Raw genomic sequence first — 19,376 nt, forward strand, 5'->3', positions numbered from 1 at the left:
TTGGTGTTGTTCTAGATAGTTGCTTATTTTATCGTTTCTTGTTTCTTATTAATTGTCTTTATAATTACATTTTTTTACTTCATGTATTTAGTATAGTTTATATATATATCCCAACATCTCACATGCTTGTTTTTCTAGTTTTATAATTTTCATGTGTTCTAAAAAAGATATGGAATAAAAATGGGTTGGTTTTGTACATATGAAACATACAATAAGTAAATGGGTTGGTTGTGTTTCGTATGTTATATTTTAAAATATCATAATTATGTTTTATTTTCTCTCAAAAAAATTAGATTATAATAAAAAAATGTATTATTTTTTATAACTATATAAAAATAAAACTAAATAAAAAAATATTCGATTTTTCTAGTTATGATTTATGTTTAATTAACATTTGTATGAGAATTTATATGTTTTTAAAATTATTCAGCAACTTCGTCTATAATTGTATAGAGTAGCTAGGTAAATTGGTTATCTTTTATCAATCAGCACATTCAGTCAGATGTACAATCAAACAACATGGTTTTTTACACAGTCAGAATTTATTACCCTCGCAAATATTTCTCAGTACTATTAAACGGGACCTAAGATATTTCATCAAAATCAATATTTCATTCAGCACAAAGACGTCACAAAGGTTAAAATGTACATTTAACAACCAAACCAAACAACATGTTTCGTTTGGAACAAAATTCATTCAAAACGTCTATATCATTTAGTACCAAACCTTTCAATTTTATATATAAAATAAAAAAAAAAGAAAGAAACTAAAAAAGAAGAAAAAGAACCTAAGCTACATATAGTTTATTGTTACCTCCATGTCTCATTTTCGATGCATGTACAGGTAGTAAATGCAAAGAAATCGCTTAATTTTAAAATGCATGACAAAATTTAGAAATTGTTTAAGTGTTACAGTTTTTGTGCATGCAAATTTACACCCGGTTAGGTTGATGTATAGTTTTTCCATAACTATCGTTATATGATATTACTCGTTTCCCTTTTGTTAGTACGAAGTACACTCCAAGGTACAAATGTTGTTTTGGAAGAAAAACTTCCATCTAAATGTTATGGATTTTTTTTTTTTTTGATGTAGTTTGTATTTGGTTTTGGGTATTACATACGATATAAGAGTTCCAACTATCTAATATCTAATGCCAACTACCTAATGGACGAAGATGTACCTTATTTATATCCACATGACAACATCATGACGCTTTTAGGACATGACATAGTCAACTCATGGGACAGAAGAATAACTATTTTGCATAAATCATGACATAAATTCTTGTATCAAAAGGCCTCACAAAAAAAAATCCTACATCCCCTGATGCAAATAGTCCCTCGTTTGATTATAACAATAGAACCATTAAAGTCTGATAACATTATTAACGAAACATATAACTAGCTACTAAAGTTTATGAGAAAATATTTACGTTATCAAAACCATACATCATACACTTTTAGGTGTTTCTAACTTTCTATTACATAACTAAGGTACATAATATTGTCATTTTTTTGTTACCAAAAAGGACACAAAGCATTTCTATTCTAGCTCATCACTCGCTAGCAACTTCCAATCCATTACCTACACAGGGGACACAACACATGATGTCCAACATATCTTACAAAGAAAACATCCATATAATAAAACTAAAAGAAAAAAAAAACGAGGTAGTGTTTTTTTTTTCTTGATGGACTTAGGGGTGTTTGGACAGAAAAAAAAAAAGATATTTATTGTTTATTCTCACGATAAGCTAATTTGAGTGTTTCGATAAAATCCAGCTTATTAAACAAAATAAGCTAATTTTAATAAGCATCCCTCCTCATGTTTATTGCTTATTCCCGCTACAAATTATAAACAATAAGCTAAAAAGCTAATCCAAACAGGCCATTAATGGGTACATATCTTAATTGATAAAGAAAGTAAGGAAAACAAGTCTTTCCCCATTAAGTCCCAACATTAAGTCGAAAAAATTCATAACAAACAGATTTTTTTGAGTAAAACTCACCATCGGGATCAAAGAAAAAGACTTGCTTGGTTTTCCCATTCGGTTGAGCCTTCTCATGTGTCTCGATTCCTTTCTCCTGAATTTCACAAAAGAACGACTTAATATGTTTTTCTACTTAATGCATGGAGAAGATATACTTGAATCTGAAATCTGAATCACTTATTAGTTATTATTACAGTGTTTCAGTTGAATTTGAAGTTTTGGGTGAAACATGTATGTCGGGAAAAGAGAGAAGATACCTTTAGGGTTTTGACGAAGGAGTCAAAATTAGAAACAGAGAAACAAAGATGATGGCCTCTGGGAAGGTTTTTAGGGTCTGCGACAGCATCGTTGGAACTCCATGGACCTTCTGGCAGTTTCGTGTTTGAGTCCCTTTCAATCAGGTGGAGACAAAAAGATGGCGATTGCTTTAGCCATATGACCTTGCAGTCGAATTTAGGGCTTTCTATTCGTTCAAATCCGAATATCTATGAGAAATCAAATCATCGTTACAGTAAATAGAGTCGAAAATTGGAGTTAATAGATGTCAGTTGTAACCTCTTGGTAAAAGTTAGCAAGTCGATCGATATCCGAGGATTCCCTGGCGACATGGTTGAGGAAAGCTCCTACTGCTGCCATTTTCCATAAAATGATTTTGTTTCTTCTGTAATCTGAGTTCTTTAGGAAGGCTTGCTTTTGTGAGTCAGATAGGGAGGGACGCGTGTCCACTGTATGCAGCACTTGTGGGAAACGTTTGGTTCTTTTTCTTTAGGATGGAGTCTACGGATGAGTGTTAGAACCGAACCAAAACTGAACTGGTTCGGAATTCGAATCGGAACCGGAATTGGTATTATGATAGTATAAGAATCGGTAATTGAACCGTCAGTTTCAATACCGGTTTCGGTCCCAGTTGTTCGGTTATCTTTATCTTTACTACTTATAAAGCATTTATGGGAAAACTCTTAAATACAAGTTATCATGCACAAAATACATGTTTTTTAAGCAATAACTCTTAAATACAATTTAATGTGCACAATATACAACAATGTGTAGCACAACTGTCTTAAAAGACAAAATGACACGGATTGCTTACATGGCAGTTACATGGATTGCCAACGTGTTTAATATGAATCTTTGATTTGCAAAGCATTCATGGACTCCTCATTGATAACATAAAAACACACCTCATAAACCCTAACTCTTTAGCTTATGTCTTCTTCATCACACCATATACAACCCGAGTTGTCACCATCATCCATCACCATGACTAACCACCGTATGAGCACCAGATCCAACTTCGTAACCTCCATCTTCCATCTTTGAAGTCGAAGACTGAAAGTCCATCTTTATCTCAGCTTTACGTCTTTCCCTCTTCAATCCCGTCTCCTACAGTCGTTAGTCGTTGAAGTATCCATTGATGTAACGGCCACCACCGCCATTTTTTGAACATTTTTTTAAAGCACCCAACGCATCCTTTCCTCACCGCAATCAAAAGATTTCATATTTATAAAATGTTCAGATTTGCTTCATATAATCAAGGTATAAAAGCAAAGCTTATTAATACATAGTATCTTAATTGTTTCTTTATATAATTAGGTCATGGTTGTTTTCTTTGCTTGTAGGGAACAAGAAGTGGGAGTAGCCTCATCGGTGTTTGAACCCCTCATGTTCAGGTAATATTTTGTTTCATGAGACCCCAAATTGCCAAGTAAACCCAAATTAGTATTATATTTGGGATTTTTAGAACATGGAGAAGGTCATCGTTGGTATCGTATTTCTGGAGCTTCGTTATTTAACATAGGGTTTTGCATGTTCATTAGATTGTGTGGTATTTTGCAGATACCTATGTCGATATGTGGATCTGAGTAAGTAGGCATCTTCACATTTTTCTGATATGAGAAAGAAAGAGAGATGACTAGGAGGGTGGAAGAGACAATATAGATCGGTTACAGATCTTTGAAGTAACTTTCACTTCTTCTTATTTTTGTTGTTAGGGTGGTTCTTAGCAATATCTTTGTATGTATGTGTATTAATCTGACAAATGTGTTATAGATCTATGTATATGTGTTTAAATGTTTGTGTGTATTATTTTTGTTGGTTGTATTCCCTGATCTAATTGTTTATGTCCTTATAGTTGTGATTATAGTTTTATATCTACATATCTACAAGATTTGTTTTTAAATTTTTATAGGAATATTACTTTGTTTATATAAATATGTTCTTATCAATAGATATGAAATTTTCTCTGTCTAATATGATAAAATTTTCTTAATATTGTTACATGTTATGGTATATATATATATATATATATATATATATATATATATATATATATATATATATATATATATTATCAAATATCCGTATGTAAATGAAAGTTTATTGCATAAATAGAGGATAAATAAAAAAGGTAATTGGTGAGTTGAAATCAGAGATAACAATATAAAATATAAAAAAATATATGCTGTCATGGTAAAGTGTGCAAGCTCCGTATATTTTCAAAAGATTTCATAATTATTATTGTAATTTACCATCTATTATATAGACAAATGATTTAGTCTAGATTTCTTTTTGTATATTAAAAAGTTATATTGTTCTTTAAAACACTGAATTTAATATGAGATATAATATTATGAGTGAATTTTCTATGCGATTGAGATTATAAAATGATAGTTTTTATTTAAAACTGAACTTTTATATTATTATAACATTGTATTTTAACTGAGTTGTGTAGTGAAATTTATAATATATTATAATGTAGAATATAGGTTCATTTACAAAAAATTTTTTTGACACTCTTGACAAATAAAATTAATATCTTTCAGTTTCACAATATATGATAAGAGAAGATAAATAGAGGATAAAAGAAAGACAATCGGTGAGTTGAAATCAAAGATAACAATATAAAATATAAAAAAAAATGTATGTTGTCATGGTAAGTGTGTACCTCAATCAACCTTTCGTAAACTTGAAAATGTGTGCAAGCTCCGTTTATTTTCAAAAGATTTCATAATTATTATTGAAATTTACCATCTATTATATAGACAAATGATTTAGTCTATATTTCTTTTTGTATATTAAAAAGTTATATTGTTCTTTAAAACACTGAATTTAATACGAGATATAATATTATGAGTGAATTTCCTATGCGATTGAGATTATAAAATGATAGTTTTTATTTAAAATATTTAAAACTGAACTTTTATATTATTATAACATTGTATTTTAACTGAGTTGTGTAGTGAAATGTATAATAAATTATAATGTAGAATATAGGTTCATTTACAAAAAAAATTTTGACACTCTTGACAAATAAAATTAATATCTTTCAATTTCACAATATATGATAAAAGAAGATAAATAGAGGATAAAAAAAAGACAATCGGTGAGTTGAAAGCAAAGATAACAATATAAAATATAAAAAAATGCATGTTGTCATGGTAAAGTGTGTACCTCAATCAACCTTTCGTAAACTTGAAAATGTGTGCAAGCTCCGTTTATTTTCAAAACATTTCATAATTATTAATTCAATTTACCATCTATTATATAGGAAAATGACTTAGTCTATATTTCTTTTATATATTTTCAATTTATATCTTTGTTATGTTAATGTATAAAATGCATATACATTGTCTTTTATGTTAATATATAATGATCACGTGGTATCTTCATTATGTTAATATATAAAATGCATATACATTGTCATATTTATAGATGAGACGATTATTACTTAATCTATAACGATCATGTGGTATCTATATTTCTTTTATATATTTTCAATTTATATCTTTATTATGTTAACATATAAAGAGCATATACATTGTCTTCTATATTAATATATAAAAATTATATACGATAGAAAATAAGTATGTAGATGAGAGGAATGTTACTTAATCTATAATGACCACATGGTATAAAGTTTGAAAATAAGCATATGGTTCTCATAAAGCAATATGAAAAGGATATATTCAATATAAAGGAGATATTGTTAAATTAATAATGCAAATGGTTTTCATTTTGATTATATTCCCAATACTCTACATATGGTAAATTTAAATGGAAAAATGCTTTATATTATTATATTGTAGAAAAATATAAAGAAAGTTATCAATAGAAATGCTTGGTCTACTCAATTGTAATTTAAAATTTATTTGTCTTTTTATATTAAGCGTATGATAAAAAGATTTTGATTGTCTTCATGCACCAGCATCATTTAATTCAAACCCTAAGAAAAAGAGTAGGATACTGTTCAAAAGAAAAAGTGTGACAGTAGCTTTATGAAAAAAAAAAAAAAAGGAGGAAAGACATCATTCCTAATTGGGAACAGGACGCTACTGGAAATCTTATTTTCATTTTTACAAAATTGCAATAGATGGAAGGCTAGAAGCTCAAGATGGAAATATTGAGACTAAAAACTCAAAAGAAGTCAACAGAGATGACAATTTATGTAACACCATCGTTTTAAAGCTGAATTTAGAAATAATGATATTGAAAACTCTAAAAGCAATAAAAAAAACTATCAAAAATGACTAATATATGGTAGTAACCCCTCTATTGAGTCTTATTCATTATTCTTTTATCATCCCTTCCAGAGTCCTCTTCATTGCCACTATCACCCCATCCACTTCATTTCTCGTCAACATACATACTCAACAACTCTCATATCTTATCAGGTAATTTACAAAATCTATAATTTCTTTTGCACTATCTTATTTGAGTTATGATTTATTCATATTTTGTACTTTTTTTATATGAATGCTTTAAAGTAGGCTACCATAACTATATATTAGATGCAATATAATAATCATAGAGACTTATTTTGTTGTGCTAGAATGATTTATATGGTGATACCTTAGATTATTAATACATATGGAAATACCATTAAAACTCTAAGGATTATATGTTGGAGTAATTATTAGTAAATATAATTACTATTCATGTCTTTTTTCATTCAAGGTGTTAGATGGACACACGATAAAAGTTGTTCTTTTTTTATTATACATTATAAATTATGGATGTTTTTATTTTCCTTTTTTGTTATTATGGTATCTTAAGATATTCGCAAATTTATAAAAAGATAACTATTTATGATGGTAACTTCTTTTTTATTTCCTAATGCTCTTAGAAGGCTATTTGCAACGATATTGACTTTTTGTGAGCCAGGAGATGTTCGTAAGTTATGGGATGACCATTACAATGCTATTTCAGAAGATTATAGGCGACAATACGGAAGTGTTGAGAGAGTCCAGAATATGGTCCTCACTGACATCATGGTATTCATACAATAAATGGGGGACAATATTGATGATTTTGATCTTCCACAGATAAATGGAAATGTCGATTTAGAATCTGGAGTTTTTTGTGAGGTACAAGAAGAGTGTTCTATAATGTTAGAATCTGAACATTTACAAGCAATAGATTTTCTTAATCCTAAACGGAAATTTGCATATGATGAGATCATGCGGCATGTCCATAATGATATTCCTGGAGTGTTCTTCATAGACGGTCCTGGTGGAATAGGAAAAACATTTTTGTACAAAGCTCTACTTGCTAATATTCATTCGTGTGGTCATATTGCACTTGCAACCGCTCCATCGGGTGTTGCGGCTAATAACATGCCTGGGGGGAGAACAACTCACTCTCGCTTTAAAATTCCTCACAATCTTGAAAATAAATTAGTTTGCATGATTTCAAGACAAAGTGGTATTGCTCAACTACTTCGGATTGCAAAGGTAATCGTATGGGACGAAGCGTCGATGGCTAAAAGACATGCATTGGAGGCGGTTGACCGTACAATGAAAGATATCACTGGGGTGATGCTCCCATTTGGTGGAAAGATAATGGTTTTGGGAGGTGATTTCAGACAAGTGTTGTTGGTCGTTAGACGTGGAACACGAGCACAAACCGTGGATTCTAGCATACGGATGTCACCTCTTTGGTCTTCGATTATCAAGTTACGATTAACTATAAATATGAGAGTTGTAACATCCATAAATTTTATGCCAAATTTAAACTTTTTCAATCATAAATAAAATCAAATATCATTGTTTACAAAAATGTTTTCAAATCAATATCCATCAGAGTGTCCCAAAATCATAACATAAGCCCGAGGACTTAGTGAGCTACCCCTAAAATACCAATACCAGACTGACAATACCATATCAGTAACAATCAATCAATCAATCAACATGCATACTGGGCCATCAGCCTAACTGGACCGCCCTACTGGGCCTATAGTCTCTCTAGATCTATCCCGAGCCTTCAGCATGACTGGTATGACATGTGAGCCTACAGTCTCCCCGGGGCGCTCATAGGGTATGTTGGCCTTCAACACAAAGCAGGACCGCCTCAACCCAACCAACAAGCAAATATCCATGTGCGCATAACTATCATATACTGACATATACAAACATCAAGCATATCTATCTCACTGATCATCAATCATAGAATCCTCTCGTAACTAGAGCACCGACCTAGCAGGTCACTAACATACCAATCCCTACGGATCATAAAAGCATAACATATTGTCTACCCTGATTCCGATCAAACAGATCATAATCACATGTAGCATACCATAACAATAACAACTAAAGGGTCGGCCTTGGTGTCGTAGACCCTATCGATATAGTGAGGATAACTCACCTCATAGGTGTCGACTCGGAAGGTAAACTCCAACTCTCGGATCACTCGACACATGTACCACCTGGTTCCTGGTATGTATGATTTATCTGAGTATTTTACATTTTTAGCCTTGGACTCGGCGAGTCATAGACTAGACTTGCCGAGTAGGGACGGGATATTGAGCACCTTTAAGTTGGAGACTCTGCGAGTCCATAATCTGTACTCGGCGAGTCCACCAGTCTGGAAGAAACCCTAATTTCAGGGGTTTGCACCCTATTTAAACCCCCCTTATGCGTCCCAAGCTAGTCTCCTTCACCCTCAGAGCATCCTATACCAAGCCCTAACCCTCTCCTTGTGATTTGAAGTGTTTTGTGCTTGTTTCTTGAAGATTGAAGAATAGAAGGAAGGAAAGATCAAAAGAGAAGGTGAAGAGCAAGGATCTAGGACCTAATCCAGAGTTCATTGAGGTACAATTCAGATCTATTCTGTTTCAATGCTTTAATCCCCATTAGAGCACCATTAAAGCTATCCTTGAACCATGTCCAAGCTTGATAGTAGTATAGAGATCATAATGGGTTGAATAGCCACTAGATTTGGCTATGTTCGAGTTTCAAGAGCCTAGATCTAATACCTTTATAGGGCCATATTGCATGAAAGCCCTAAATCTACCCCCTTTTAGTGTGTTTTGAGCCTTAAAATCCCCATTGATGATTATATACATGTAAAGTTGGGAACTTTACGTGTTAATCAAGCCCTAGGAACCCAGATCTATGAATGGAATGCACTAGATTCAAGCAGAATCGAGTGCATAGAGATTGCATGTATGCGACTCGACAAGTTGTTCTTTGGACTCGGCGAGTCGAGTCGCGAGTCCCCAATTTTTCCCCTTCCGAGTATGTGAGTAGAGCAGTGATCCATAGGTGGACTCAGTGATTCGGAAGCTAGACTCAATAATGGAGGGACTCGGCGAGTCAATGCCCTGACTCGGCGGGTCCAAGGCAATCTTCTTGCCTCAAGAACAGACTCGACGAGTTTTTCATACAACTCGGCGAGTCACAGTCTAGAGTGTTCATCGCATGAAGATCAACTCGACGAGTTGTTCATCCAACTTGACGAGTCGGATGAAGGACCATTGAGTATCAGTTAGGAAGAGAACTCGATGAGTCAATGCCTAACTCGACGAGTAGGGAAGGGAGTAAGGACAATCGACTGGATATGGACTCGACAAGTTGGCAAGCCAACTCGACGAGCCGGGTCAACTAGAAGTTGACTTTGACTTTGACTTGACTTTGGTTTGGAATCGGTCAGGGGTAAAATAGTCATTTTACCCTGGGAATAGTATCAATGTATGATTAAGTGTTTTATGGAAATATAGCCGGAGGATCACCGGAGTAGCAGTTAGACATTTGCGGATCAGCTTTTCAGCAGCCAACCTTTCGAGGTGAGTTACCTTCTAGTAGGGGTGGGTCTGAGGCCACAATGTCGAGTCACCAAAAAGGAGTATCTAGTAGATGGTTGTCTTCGTTATAATTATCTTGGCTTGGTTATGTGCCTTGGTAACGAGATATGCCTGTATGATATGCTGTCTGTAGTAGGAGTTAGTTTTCTCTGACATCGGTCTCTAGGACCGTAGGGTAGGTCAGTACCCAGTTATGCCTGACTGTATGCTCATATCTCGTTATTGTATGCTAGCGATAGGGGGTGAGATAGTTCCTAGTACCGGTTGAAAGATACCGATGAGGATTATCGGTTGAAAGATACCGATGATGATTACCGGTTGAAAGATACCGATGGCTGTTACCGGTTGAAAGATACCGATGGCTGTTACCGGTTGAAAGATACTGATGATATTATATGTTATGTGGTAAGATGGGGGAACTCACTAAGCTTCGTGCTTACAGTTTTAGTTGTGATTTCAGGTACCTCTTCGTCGAAGGGGAAAGAGCCGGCGGCGTAGCAGCACATCACACACATGGTTTCCGCACTGGATTTTCTGGGATCGTACTCTGATTTTCTTTGTTTCCGATGATATTGATTTGAGACATTACATGTTAAATTTTAAAAATGAAATTTTTGGCCTCGAAATTTGGGATGTTACAAGTTGGTATCAGAGCCTTAGTTTGAGGGATTCGGACACACCCTCGGGGGTGTCTGGACTCAAAACGAGGGACTAAAAGAATTTTTACAAGGAAAATGGTTTTCTTAAATTTAAAATGGGAAGTTTTAAGAAAGACGAAGTGTGTGATGCGTGCGACCGGCCGGGCTCAAGTAAGTTTTTCCTAAGATACCCATACTTGTTATGTTATGTTGTATGGCTTTGATTCAGAAAACTGCATGCTAGAATAGGACTAAGGATGTAGGAGGATGCCTTGTGTACCTGATATATGATTCTGAGAATTGCATGCTAGTTAGGGCTAAGGATCTAGGAAGGATGCCTTATATGCTTGTTGTATGAGCTGTAAGCTAGGACTGTTTAGTCAGCAGTAGGATGGCCTGCGTAGGTTATGCCTAGTTTGGTTACTCAATGCACGAATGCTGCTTGCTTTGTGCTATGGGGGTTCTGGCCAACTTCGACTAACTAGTGAACGGATATGTAGCAGTATCCTCAAGCTAGTTAGGGGAACGCGGTAAGGACTCCTAATGCAGTTGATGGCGGGGAGTAGGTCGGAGAGTGCCCTAGAGAAGCGTAGGATGTGATCAGTGGGAAGAGTATCAGTGAAAGGGACTTGGTGAAGTAAAGGCAATCCTTGAGGAAAGTACGGATAGATGTGGAAGGTAGTATGGGCCCGTACTACTGAAAGCAGAGGATCCGTACTCGATTCAAGGAGGGTCGAGATGGAACCTGGAAACTTGGAGAATGTGTGAGACCTTTCAGGGGTATATGTGATCCTGACAATTGTGTTTTTATTTTAAGAATGGTGGTCACACGTCATGGAGCAGGGGGATCGAGATCTGGTTCGGGAGCGGGATCCGAGCATGTCGATGATGGGTTACGCGAGTTTATCGTGTCTGAGATTACGAGATGTACCCTTGAGGCGACCCCGGTCATTTTCGGGTCGATCAAGGAAGGGATTATCGAGCTGATGGAGGATCGCCTCCGGGCATTCAGGAGTGATCTGGCGTCTAGCCAGGTGGGTACACGTACACTGTCCTTTAAGGACTTCCGTGGGAGTGGTGCACCGGATTTTCATGGGGTGAAGGACCCCATTGCTGCTAGGAGATGGATCGCAGACATTGAGTCTGTGCAGCTGACGAGCTTCTGCTCGAAAGGTTCGAAGGTCCGTTTCACTGCAGGTTGTTTGAGGGATAGATCCAGAGATTGGTGGGAGTTGATTGGTGATACGGTTGGAGTCCTAGCCATTGAGGCTATGACGTGGTCAGATTTTGTGACCCGATTCAGGGCTGAGTTTTCGCCAGCTGTGGAGCTTCAACAGCTGGCCAGAGAGTTCTTGGATATGAGATAGACTGCGGAGACTGTGGCGGAGATCACCGCCAAGTTCTGGGAGAGGGCCTTGTTGGTGCCCCAGTATGCGGAGGATAAGGATATGAGGAGGACCCAACACCATGACATGCTACGGGATGATATTCATGAGCATGTTAGTTTCTCTGCTTTCCGTACCTTGGATTTCATGATTGCCAAGGCTAGAGAGAGAGATTGATTTGGAGCACATACGGAAGAGGAAGGCCGCTGAGGGGCAGACGATGGGGGCTTCGGGGAAGAAGCCCAAGGGACCCGATGGTAGGCCGAAAGGCGAGTCAGGGCGGGACCGCTATAGGAAATGCGGTCGGTCACATGAGGGAGTTTGTCGCATTGGGCCGGGTTCAGGCTGCTATAAGTGCGGCAAGGTTGGGAATTTTGGCAGAGATTGTACTGCCCCTACTTCTGCGATTCAGACATCAGACCTGATTTGCTTCCATTGCAATCAGAGGGGCCATAAAAAGGACAATTGTCCCAGGTTGACAGCAGCAGCAGCAGCAACGCCGGCAGTGGCGCCAGCGTCAGCGACAACACGGGCTATGGATGGTCGGAAGGCCAAGTCGGAGGCTCCAGTGGTTCGGAGCCGGGCATTTCAGCTGACAGCTGAGGAGGCACGCGCTGCACCCGATGTGGTGATGAGTATGATTCTTTCCCTCTGATTTATTTGTATGATGTTATGATATTGATATGTGCTCTGTGTATCCCAGTTTAGGTGTTGTTTGATTCGGGTTCTACCCGATCATTTGTCTCTCTTGCGCTTAGCAAGAAGTTTCCTGAGTCTTCGGGCATGTTGGACTGTCATCTAGAGGTCAAGATTGCAGACAACCGATCCATGCAAGCATCGGAGGTCTACCGAGATTTTGTTTTGAGGCTTTTCGAGGAACGTTGCCTGGTAGACTTGGTTCGCATACCGTTGCGGGGGAACAAGGTTATTATAGGCATGGATTGGTTAAGCCCCAATGAGGCAGTGATAGATTGTGCACATCAGCTGGTGTGGATCAGGATCCCAAGTGGGGGAGAGTTGGTAGTTCAGGGCGAGAGGCCACAACGAGGACCAGCTGTATGTTCAGCAGCGAGAGCTAGGCGTTACCTGCAGCAGGGTTGCGCAGGGTATTTCGCTTATGTTGTGGACACCCGGGAGGCGGGTAAGGTGACAGTGGGCGACATGCCCGTGGTGCGGGAGTTTATGGACGTATTCCCCGAGGAGTTGCCTGGGATACCTCCAGAGAGGCAGGTGGAGTTTAGGATCGACCTAGTCCCTAGTGCGGCCCCGATAGCCAAGGCACCGTATCGGTTGGCTCCTCCTGAGATGCAGGAGTTGTCTACACAGCTGCAGGAGCTGTTAGAAAAGGGATTCGTTAGAATGAGCAATTCACCCTGGGGAGCCCTGATTCTTTTTGTGTAGAAGAAAGACGGGTCGCATCGGATGTGTATAGAATATCGGGAGCTGGATAAGGTAACAGTGAAGAACCGTTACCCACTCCCGAGGATCGATGACCTCTTCGACCAGCTTCAGGGAGCATCTTGGTTCTCCATGATTGATTTGCGATCAGGGTATCATTAGATGAGGGTCAGAGAGGAGGATGTGCAGAAGATTGCTTTTCGGACATGCTATGGTCATTACAAGTTTGTGGTGATGCCTTTCGGGCTCACCAATGCTCATGTCGCGTTCATGGATCTCATGAATCGCGTGTGCCGGCCGATGTTGGATCGGTCCGTGATTGTTTTCATTGACGATATCTTGGTTTATTCCAAGACGCGAGAGCAGCATGAGGAGCACTTGCGTGAGGTTCTGAGTACTTTGAGGAGAGAGAGTTTATATGCTAAGTTCTCCAAGTGTGAGTTCTGGTTGCGCGAGGTGCAGTTTTTGGGGCACCTTGTCAACCAGGACGGAATATCAGTGGATCCGACCAAGGTAGAGGTCGTGATGAAATGGGAGGTCCCGAGGTCTCCATCCGAGATTCGGAGCTTCCTAGGATTGGCAGACTACTATCGGAGATTCATTCAGGACTTCTCCAAGATAGTCGTACCCTTGACCACGCTGACGAGGAAAGTCGTGGTTTTTCGTTGGAGCCCCGAGCAGCAGGCCGCATTCGAGACGTTGAGACAGAAATTGTGCGAGGCACCAATCTTAGACCTGCCAAAGGGCATGGAAGATTTTGTTGTGTACTGCGATGCGTCCATCTCAGGTTTGGGCGCAGTGTTGATGCAGAGAGGGAACGTTATTGCTTACGCTTCGAGGCAGCTGAAGCCTCACGAGGCGAACTACTCGACGCATGATTTGGAGCTGGAGGCTGTTGTGTTCGCTCTCAAGATTTGGCGTCATTACCTCTATGGGGTTCGTTGTACCATCTACATGGACCACAAGAGCTTGAGGTATCTTATGGACCAACCGAATCTGAACATGAGACAACGTTGGTGGCTTGACGTGGTAAAGGATTATGATTGTGAGATCCTTTACCATCTGGGGAAAGCCAATGTGGTGGCTGACGCGCTTAGCCGCAAGGCAGCACCGATCCGAGATATCTGCCTAAGGATGGCAGTGGTGACTCCGCTGTTGGAGCGGATTCGGGAGGCCCAGCAGGAGGCCATGAAGGAGGAACATCGGAAAAGCAAGAGGATTTTAGGACAGGTTTCCTCCTTCGACTATGACAATAGAGGATTGCTAACACTACATCATAGGGTGTGGGTGCCATATCACGGGGGTGTGCGCCAGGTTCTGATGGAGGAGGCGCACAAATCTCGCTTCTCCATTTATCCGGGGGCGACGAAGATGTATAGGGATCTTCTTCTAGACTATTGGTGGTCCTGCATGAAGCGGGATATAGCTTGGTACGTGGAGCGGTGCCTGACCTGCAGGAAGGTAGAGGCCGAGCACGAGAGGCCACACGGCAAGATGCAGTCGTTGGAGATCCCAATGTGGAAATGGGAAGACATCACGATGAATTTTATCACCAAGCTTCCCAGGACCGCACGGGGAGTGGATTCTATATGGGTCATCGTGGATCGATTCACCAAGAGCGCCCACTTCATACCGATCCAGGAGAGTATCTCGGCTGAAAAGTTGGCCGATATCTACATCCGAGAGGTGGTGGCGCGGCACGGAGTGCCGGTCTCCGTGATTTCAGACAGAGATGTACGGTATACTTCCAGGTTTTGGAAGAAGTTCCATGACGAGCTGGGTACTCGTCTACATTTTAGCACTGCTTTTCACCCGCAGACAGATGGTTAGAGTGAGCGGACCATCCAGACTCTAGAGGATATGTTGCGGGCATGCGTGCTAGACTTCGGTGGTAGCTGGGATACCTATCTTCCTTTGGCTGAGTTCTCATACAACAACTACCATGCGAGTATTAACTGTCCTCCTTTTGAGATGTTGTACGGATGGGGGTGCAGGACCCCGATATGTTAGGGTGAGGTTGGTCAGAGGGTCCTGGGGAGCACCGAAGTGGTGCTCAAGACGACCGAGAGGATTCAGCAGGTTCGGAGCAGGCTTCAGACTGCACGGAGTCGGCAGAAGAGTTACGTCGACAAGCGCCGATCAGACCTGGAGTTCCAGGTCGGGGATATGGTTCTCCTGAAGGTGTCACCATGGAAGGGCGTCACCCGATTCAGGAAACGGGGCAAGTTGGGCCCCAGGTACGTTGGACCCTTCAGGATTCTGGCCCAGGTGGGCAAGGTGGCGTATAGGCTGGACCTACCAGCTGAACTCAGTCAGATACACAACACTTTCCATGTATCTAAGTTGCAAAAGTGTCTGGTAGACGACTCAACAGTAGTACCCCTGGAGGATATTCAGGTCGATGGCAGCCTGAATTACATTGAGCGACTAGTGGCAATCCTCGGCCGGAAGTCAAGGGATTTGAGGAATAAGAGGGTGGAACTCATGAAGGTGCAATGGAAGCACCGGAAGGGTTCGGACTGGACTTCGGAGCCGGTGAAGGAAATGATGGAGCATTACCCCGAGATGTTTCAGGATCGAGCAACAGACTTCGAGGACGAAGTCTAAAATAAGCGGGGGAGATTTGTAGCACCTGGTTCCTGGTATGTATGATTTATCTGAGTAGTTTACATTTTTAGCCTTGGACTCGGTGAGTCGTAGGTTAGACTCGACGAGTAGCGATGAGATATTGAGCACGTTTAAGTTGGAGACTCGGCGAGTCCATGCTCTGGATTCGGCGAGTCCACTAGTATGGAAGAAACCCTAATTTCAGGGGTTTGCACCCTATTTAAACCCCCCTTACGCATCCCACACCCTATTTCAACCCCCTTTATGCATCCCAAGCTAGTCTCCTTCACCCTCAGAGCATCCTATACCGAGCCCTAACCCTCTTCTTGTGATTTGAAGGTTTTTGTGCTTGTTTCTTGAAGATTGAAGAACAGAAGGAAGGAAAGATCAAAAGAGAAGGTGAAAAGAAAGGATCTAGGACCTAATCTAGAGTTCATTGAGGTACAATTCGGATCTATTCTGTTTCTATGCTTTAATCCCCATTAGAACACCGTTAAAGCTATCCTTGAACCATTTCCAAGCTTGATAGTAGTATAGGGATCATAATGGGTTGAATAGCCACTAGATCTGGCTATGTTCGAGTTCCAGGAGCCTAGATCTAATACCTTTATGGGGCCATATTGCATGAAAGCCCTAAATCTACCCCCTTTTAGTGTGTTTTGAGCCTTAAAATCCCCATTGATGATTATATACACGTAAAGTTGGAAACTTTACGTGTTAATCGAGCCCTAGGAACCCAGATCTATGAATGGAATGCATTGGATTCAAGCAGAATCGAGTGTATAGAGATTGCATGTACGCGACTCGGCGAGTTGTTCTTCGGACTCGGCGAGTCGAGTCGCGAGTCCCCGATTTTTCCCCTTCTAAGTATGTAAGTAGAGTAGTGAGCCATAGGTGGACTCAGTGAGTCGGACGCTAGACTAAACAATGGAGGGACTCGGCGAGTCAACGCCCTGACTCGGCGGGTCCAAGGCAATCTTCTTGCCTCAAGAATAGACTCGACGAGTTGTTTATTAACTCGACGAGTCACTGTCTAGAGTGTTCATCGGATGAAGATCAACTCGACGAGTTGGATGAAGGACCATTGAGTATCAGTTAGGAAGAGAACTCGACGAGTCAATGCCTAACTCGACGAGTAGGGACGGGAGTAAGGACAATCGACTGGATATGGACTCAACGAGTTGGCAAGCCAACTCGGCGAGCCAGGTCAACTGGAAGTTGACTTTGACTTTGTCTTGACTTTGGTTTGGAATCGGTCAGGGGTAAAATAGTCATTTTACCCTGGGAATAGTATCAATGTCTGATTAAGTGTTTTATGGAAATATAGCCGAAGGATCACCGGAGCAGCAGTCAGACATTTGCGGATCAACTTTTTTGCAACCAGCCTTTCGAGGTGAGTTACCTTCTAGTAGGGGTGGGTCTGAGGCCATAATGCCGGGCCACCAAAAAGAAGTATCTAGTAGATGGTTGTCTTCGTTATAATTATCTTGGCTTGGTTATGTGCCTTGGTTACGAGATATGCATGTATGATATGCTGTCTGTAGTAGGAGTTAGTTTTCTCTGACATCGGTCTCTAGGACCGTAGGGTAGGTCAGTACCCAGTTATGCCTGATTGTATGTTCATATCTCGTTATTGTATGCTAGCGATAGGGGGTGATATAGTCCCCAGTACCGGTTGAAAGATACCGATGAGGATTACTGGTTGAAAGATACCGATGATGATTACCAGTTGAAAGATACCGATGGCTGTTACCGGTTGAAAGATACCAATGGCTGTTACCGGTTGAAAGATATTGATGATATTATATGTTATATGGTATGATGGAGGAACTCACTAAGCTTCGTGCTTACAGTTTTAGTTGTGGTTTCAGGTACCTCTTCGTCGAAGGGGAAAGAGCCGACGGTGTAGCAGCGCATCACACACATGGTTTCCTCACTGGATTTTATGGGATCGTACTCTGATTTTCTTTGTTTCCGATGATATTGTTTTGAGACATAACCTTATGTTTTATAATTAATGTAGCTTTGACAATGTTTTAGTAACACGCTTTAATACATGTTAAATTTTAAAAATGATATTTTTGGCCTCGAAATTTGGGTTGTTACAACACAGGCTCCACCACCTATGATCATAGTATAATATATTCATAAGTCCTTAACCTTATAAGGTACTCCATAAGCCACTATTCAACCCCTGATCAAAGTCAAAGTCCTCAGTCAAGGTCAACAGTCCATGTTGACCTCAACTCGCCGAGTACCCTCGGCTACTCGCTGAGTCATCGGGGTGACTCGTCGAGTTCCTTCAATTCTCGACCAAACCTGAAGGCCACCCTTAGAGTTTCTTCCTTGCAACTCGATGGATACACATGTAAACATATCCTGGCGAAGACTCATCCGACTCGCCGAGTTGTTCTTCAACTTGTCGAGTCTTATGGAAATCTTCATCGGACTCGCCGAGTTGTTCTTTCAACTCGTCGAGTTCATGGCCATCTTCATGTGACTCGCCGAGTCAACCTTGTGACTCGCTGAGTCCATTCATTCCTTTTTCCATACAAACCTATTTGGAGCCATGCAGCGCTCCAAATCACAGATCCAAGCTTTTAAGGCATGCTTTTCACGTAAAGTTGCAAACTTTACGTGCATGCGTAGCTACAAAAGTTCTAAATGCCAAATCTAAGCTCTTAATGGGGTCTCATGCCTAAGGAAGGCCTCAGTCACGACCAATACAACAACTTTATGATTCTAAAACTTAAGGAGGGTCCAGATCTGAAGTTACAACTTCAAATCTAGCCCATAGCCCACCTTATCAACCTCAAAATCCATGAAAACCCCCCAAAAAAACTCAAAAAAAGGAAAAAGGGAAGTAAGGATGGAAAATTGATACCTCCAAGGGATGCTAGCTAAGGTAATTTCTGCTTCCCACACCTTTCTTGCTTCAATTCCTTTGCACTTCTAGCTTTTCTTTCCTAGCCAACCTTTATTCCAAGCTTCAAACACACACAATGGCACACACATACACGTATAAGGGCTCTCCAAGACTCTCTAGAATTGTAAAGAGGCCCAAGAAGGCTGAGGATCCTTTAAATAGGGTCAAACCCCGAAATTTAGGGTTTCATCTGCCAGATCCTACTCGCCGAGTCCCAATATGGACTTGTCGAGTCGGTCACTTAACTCGCGATCCCACCCCGCTGCTACTTGAAGAGTAGGACAACTAACTCGTCGAGTAGGGCTTAACCCAAGAAATCTTATTTGAACAATACCTGAGAATCGGGGCGTTACA

At 40.1% G+C, this 19,376-nt stretch overlaps 2 protein-coding genes across 3 annotated transcripts; one reads left to right on the forward strand and one right to left on the reverse strand.

Annotated features, from left to right (window-relative positions):
• Positions 1-1,325: 1,325 nt before the first annotated feature.
• On the reverse strand, positions 1,326-2,732 carry LOC111912096 (lactoylglutathione lyase). Of its 2 annotated transcripts, XM_023907840.3 has the most exons (4): positions 2,547-2,729; positions 2,249-2,476; positions 2,010-2,085; positions 1,326-1,585 (listed from the first exon to the last, which is right to left on the reverse strand). In XM_023907840.3, exons 1-4 carry the CDS (start codon positions 2,625-2,627, stop codon positions 1,557-1,559), a joined length of 414 nt encoding a protein of 137 aa, XP_023763608.1. In that variant the 5' UTR covers positions 2,628-2,729; the 3' UTR covers positions 1,326-1,556. The 2 variants fall into 2 exon arrangements, with proteins under 2 accessions (XP_023763608.1, XP_023763607.1); XM_023907839.3 differs by lacking the exon at positions 1,326-1,585 and having other exon boundaries at positions 1,887-2,085; positions 2,547-2,732.
• Positions 2,733-7,078: 4,346 nt separating this feature from the next.
• LOC111912091 (uncharacterized) lies at positions 7,079-10,011 on the forward strand. The gene is made up of 3 exons (XM_023907834.1): positions 7,079-7,261; positions 7,313-7,969; positions 9,985-10,011. Exons 1-3 carry the CDS (start codon positions 7,079-7,081, stop codon positions 10,009-10,011), a joined length of 867 nt encoding a protein of 288 aa, XP_023763602.1.
• The last annotated feature ends 9,365 nt before the right edge of the window (positions 10,012-19,376 follow it).

Source organism: Lactuca sativa, chromosome 5 (assembly GCF_002870075.4).
Source record: "Lactuca sativa cultivar Salinas chromosome 5, Lsat_Salinas_v11, whole genome shotgun sequence".
NCBI classification, from domain to species: domain Eukaryota; kingdom Viridiplantae; phylum Streptophyta; class Magnoliopsida; order Asterales; family Asteraceae; genus Lactuca; species Lactuca sativa.

Bases quoted from the DNA above. Each gene is read 5' to 3' on its own strand.
- LOC111912096 (XM_023907839.3), bottom strand. From the start codon at position 2,627: ATGGCAGCAGTAGGAGCTTTCCTCAACCATGTCGCCAGGGAATCCTCG. The intron at 2,477-2,546 runs GTTACAACTGAC...GATTTCTCATAG, and splicing joins TTGCTAACTTTTACCAAGAG to ATATTCGGATTTGAACGAAT. The intron at 2,086-2,248 runs GTATCTTCTCTC...TGTGAAATTCAG, and splicing joins CCTTCGTCAAAACCCTAAAG to GAGAAAGGAATCGAGACACA.
- LOC111912091 (XM_023907834.1), top strand. From the start codon at position 7,079: ATGGTAACTTCTTTTTTATTTCCTAATGCTCTTAGAAGGCTATTTGCA. The intron at 7,262-7,312 runs GTATTCATACAA...GATCTTCCACAG, and splicing joins TGGTCCTCACTGACATCATG to ATAAATGGAAATGTCGATTT. The intron at 7,970-9,984 runs GTAACATCCATA...ATGGAAATATAG, and splicing joins TAACTATAAATATGAGAGTT to CCGGAGGATCACCGGAGTAG.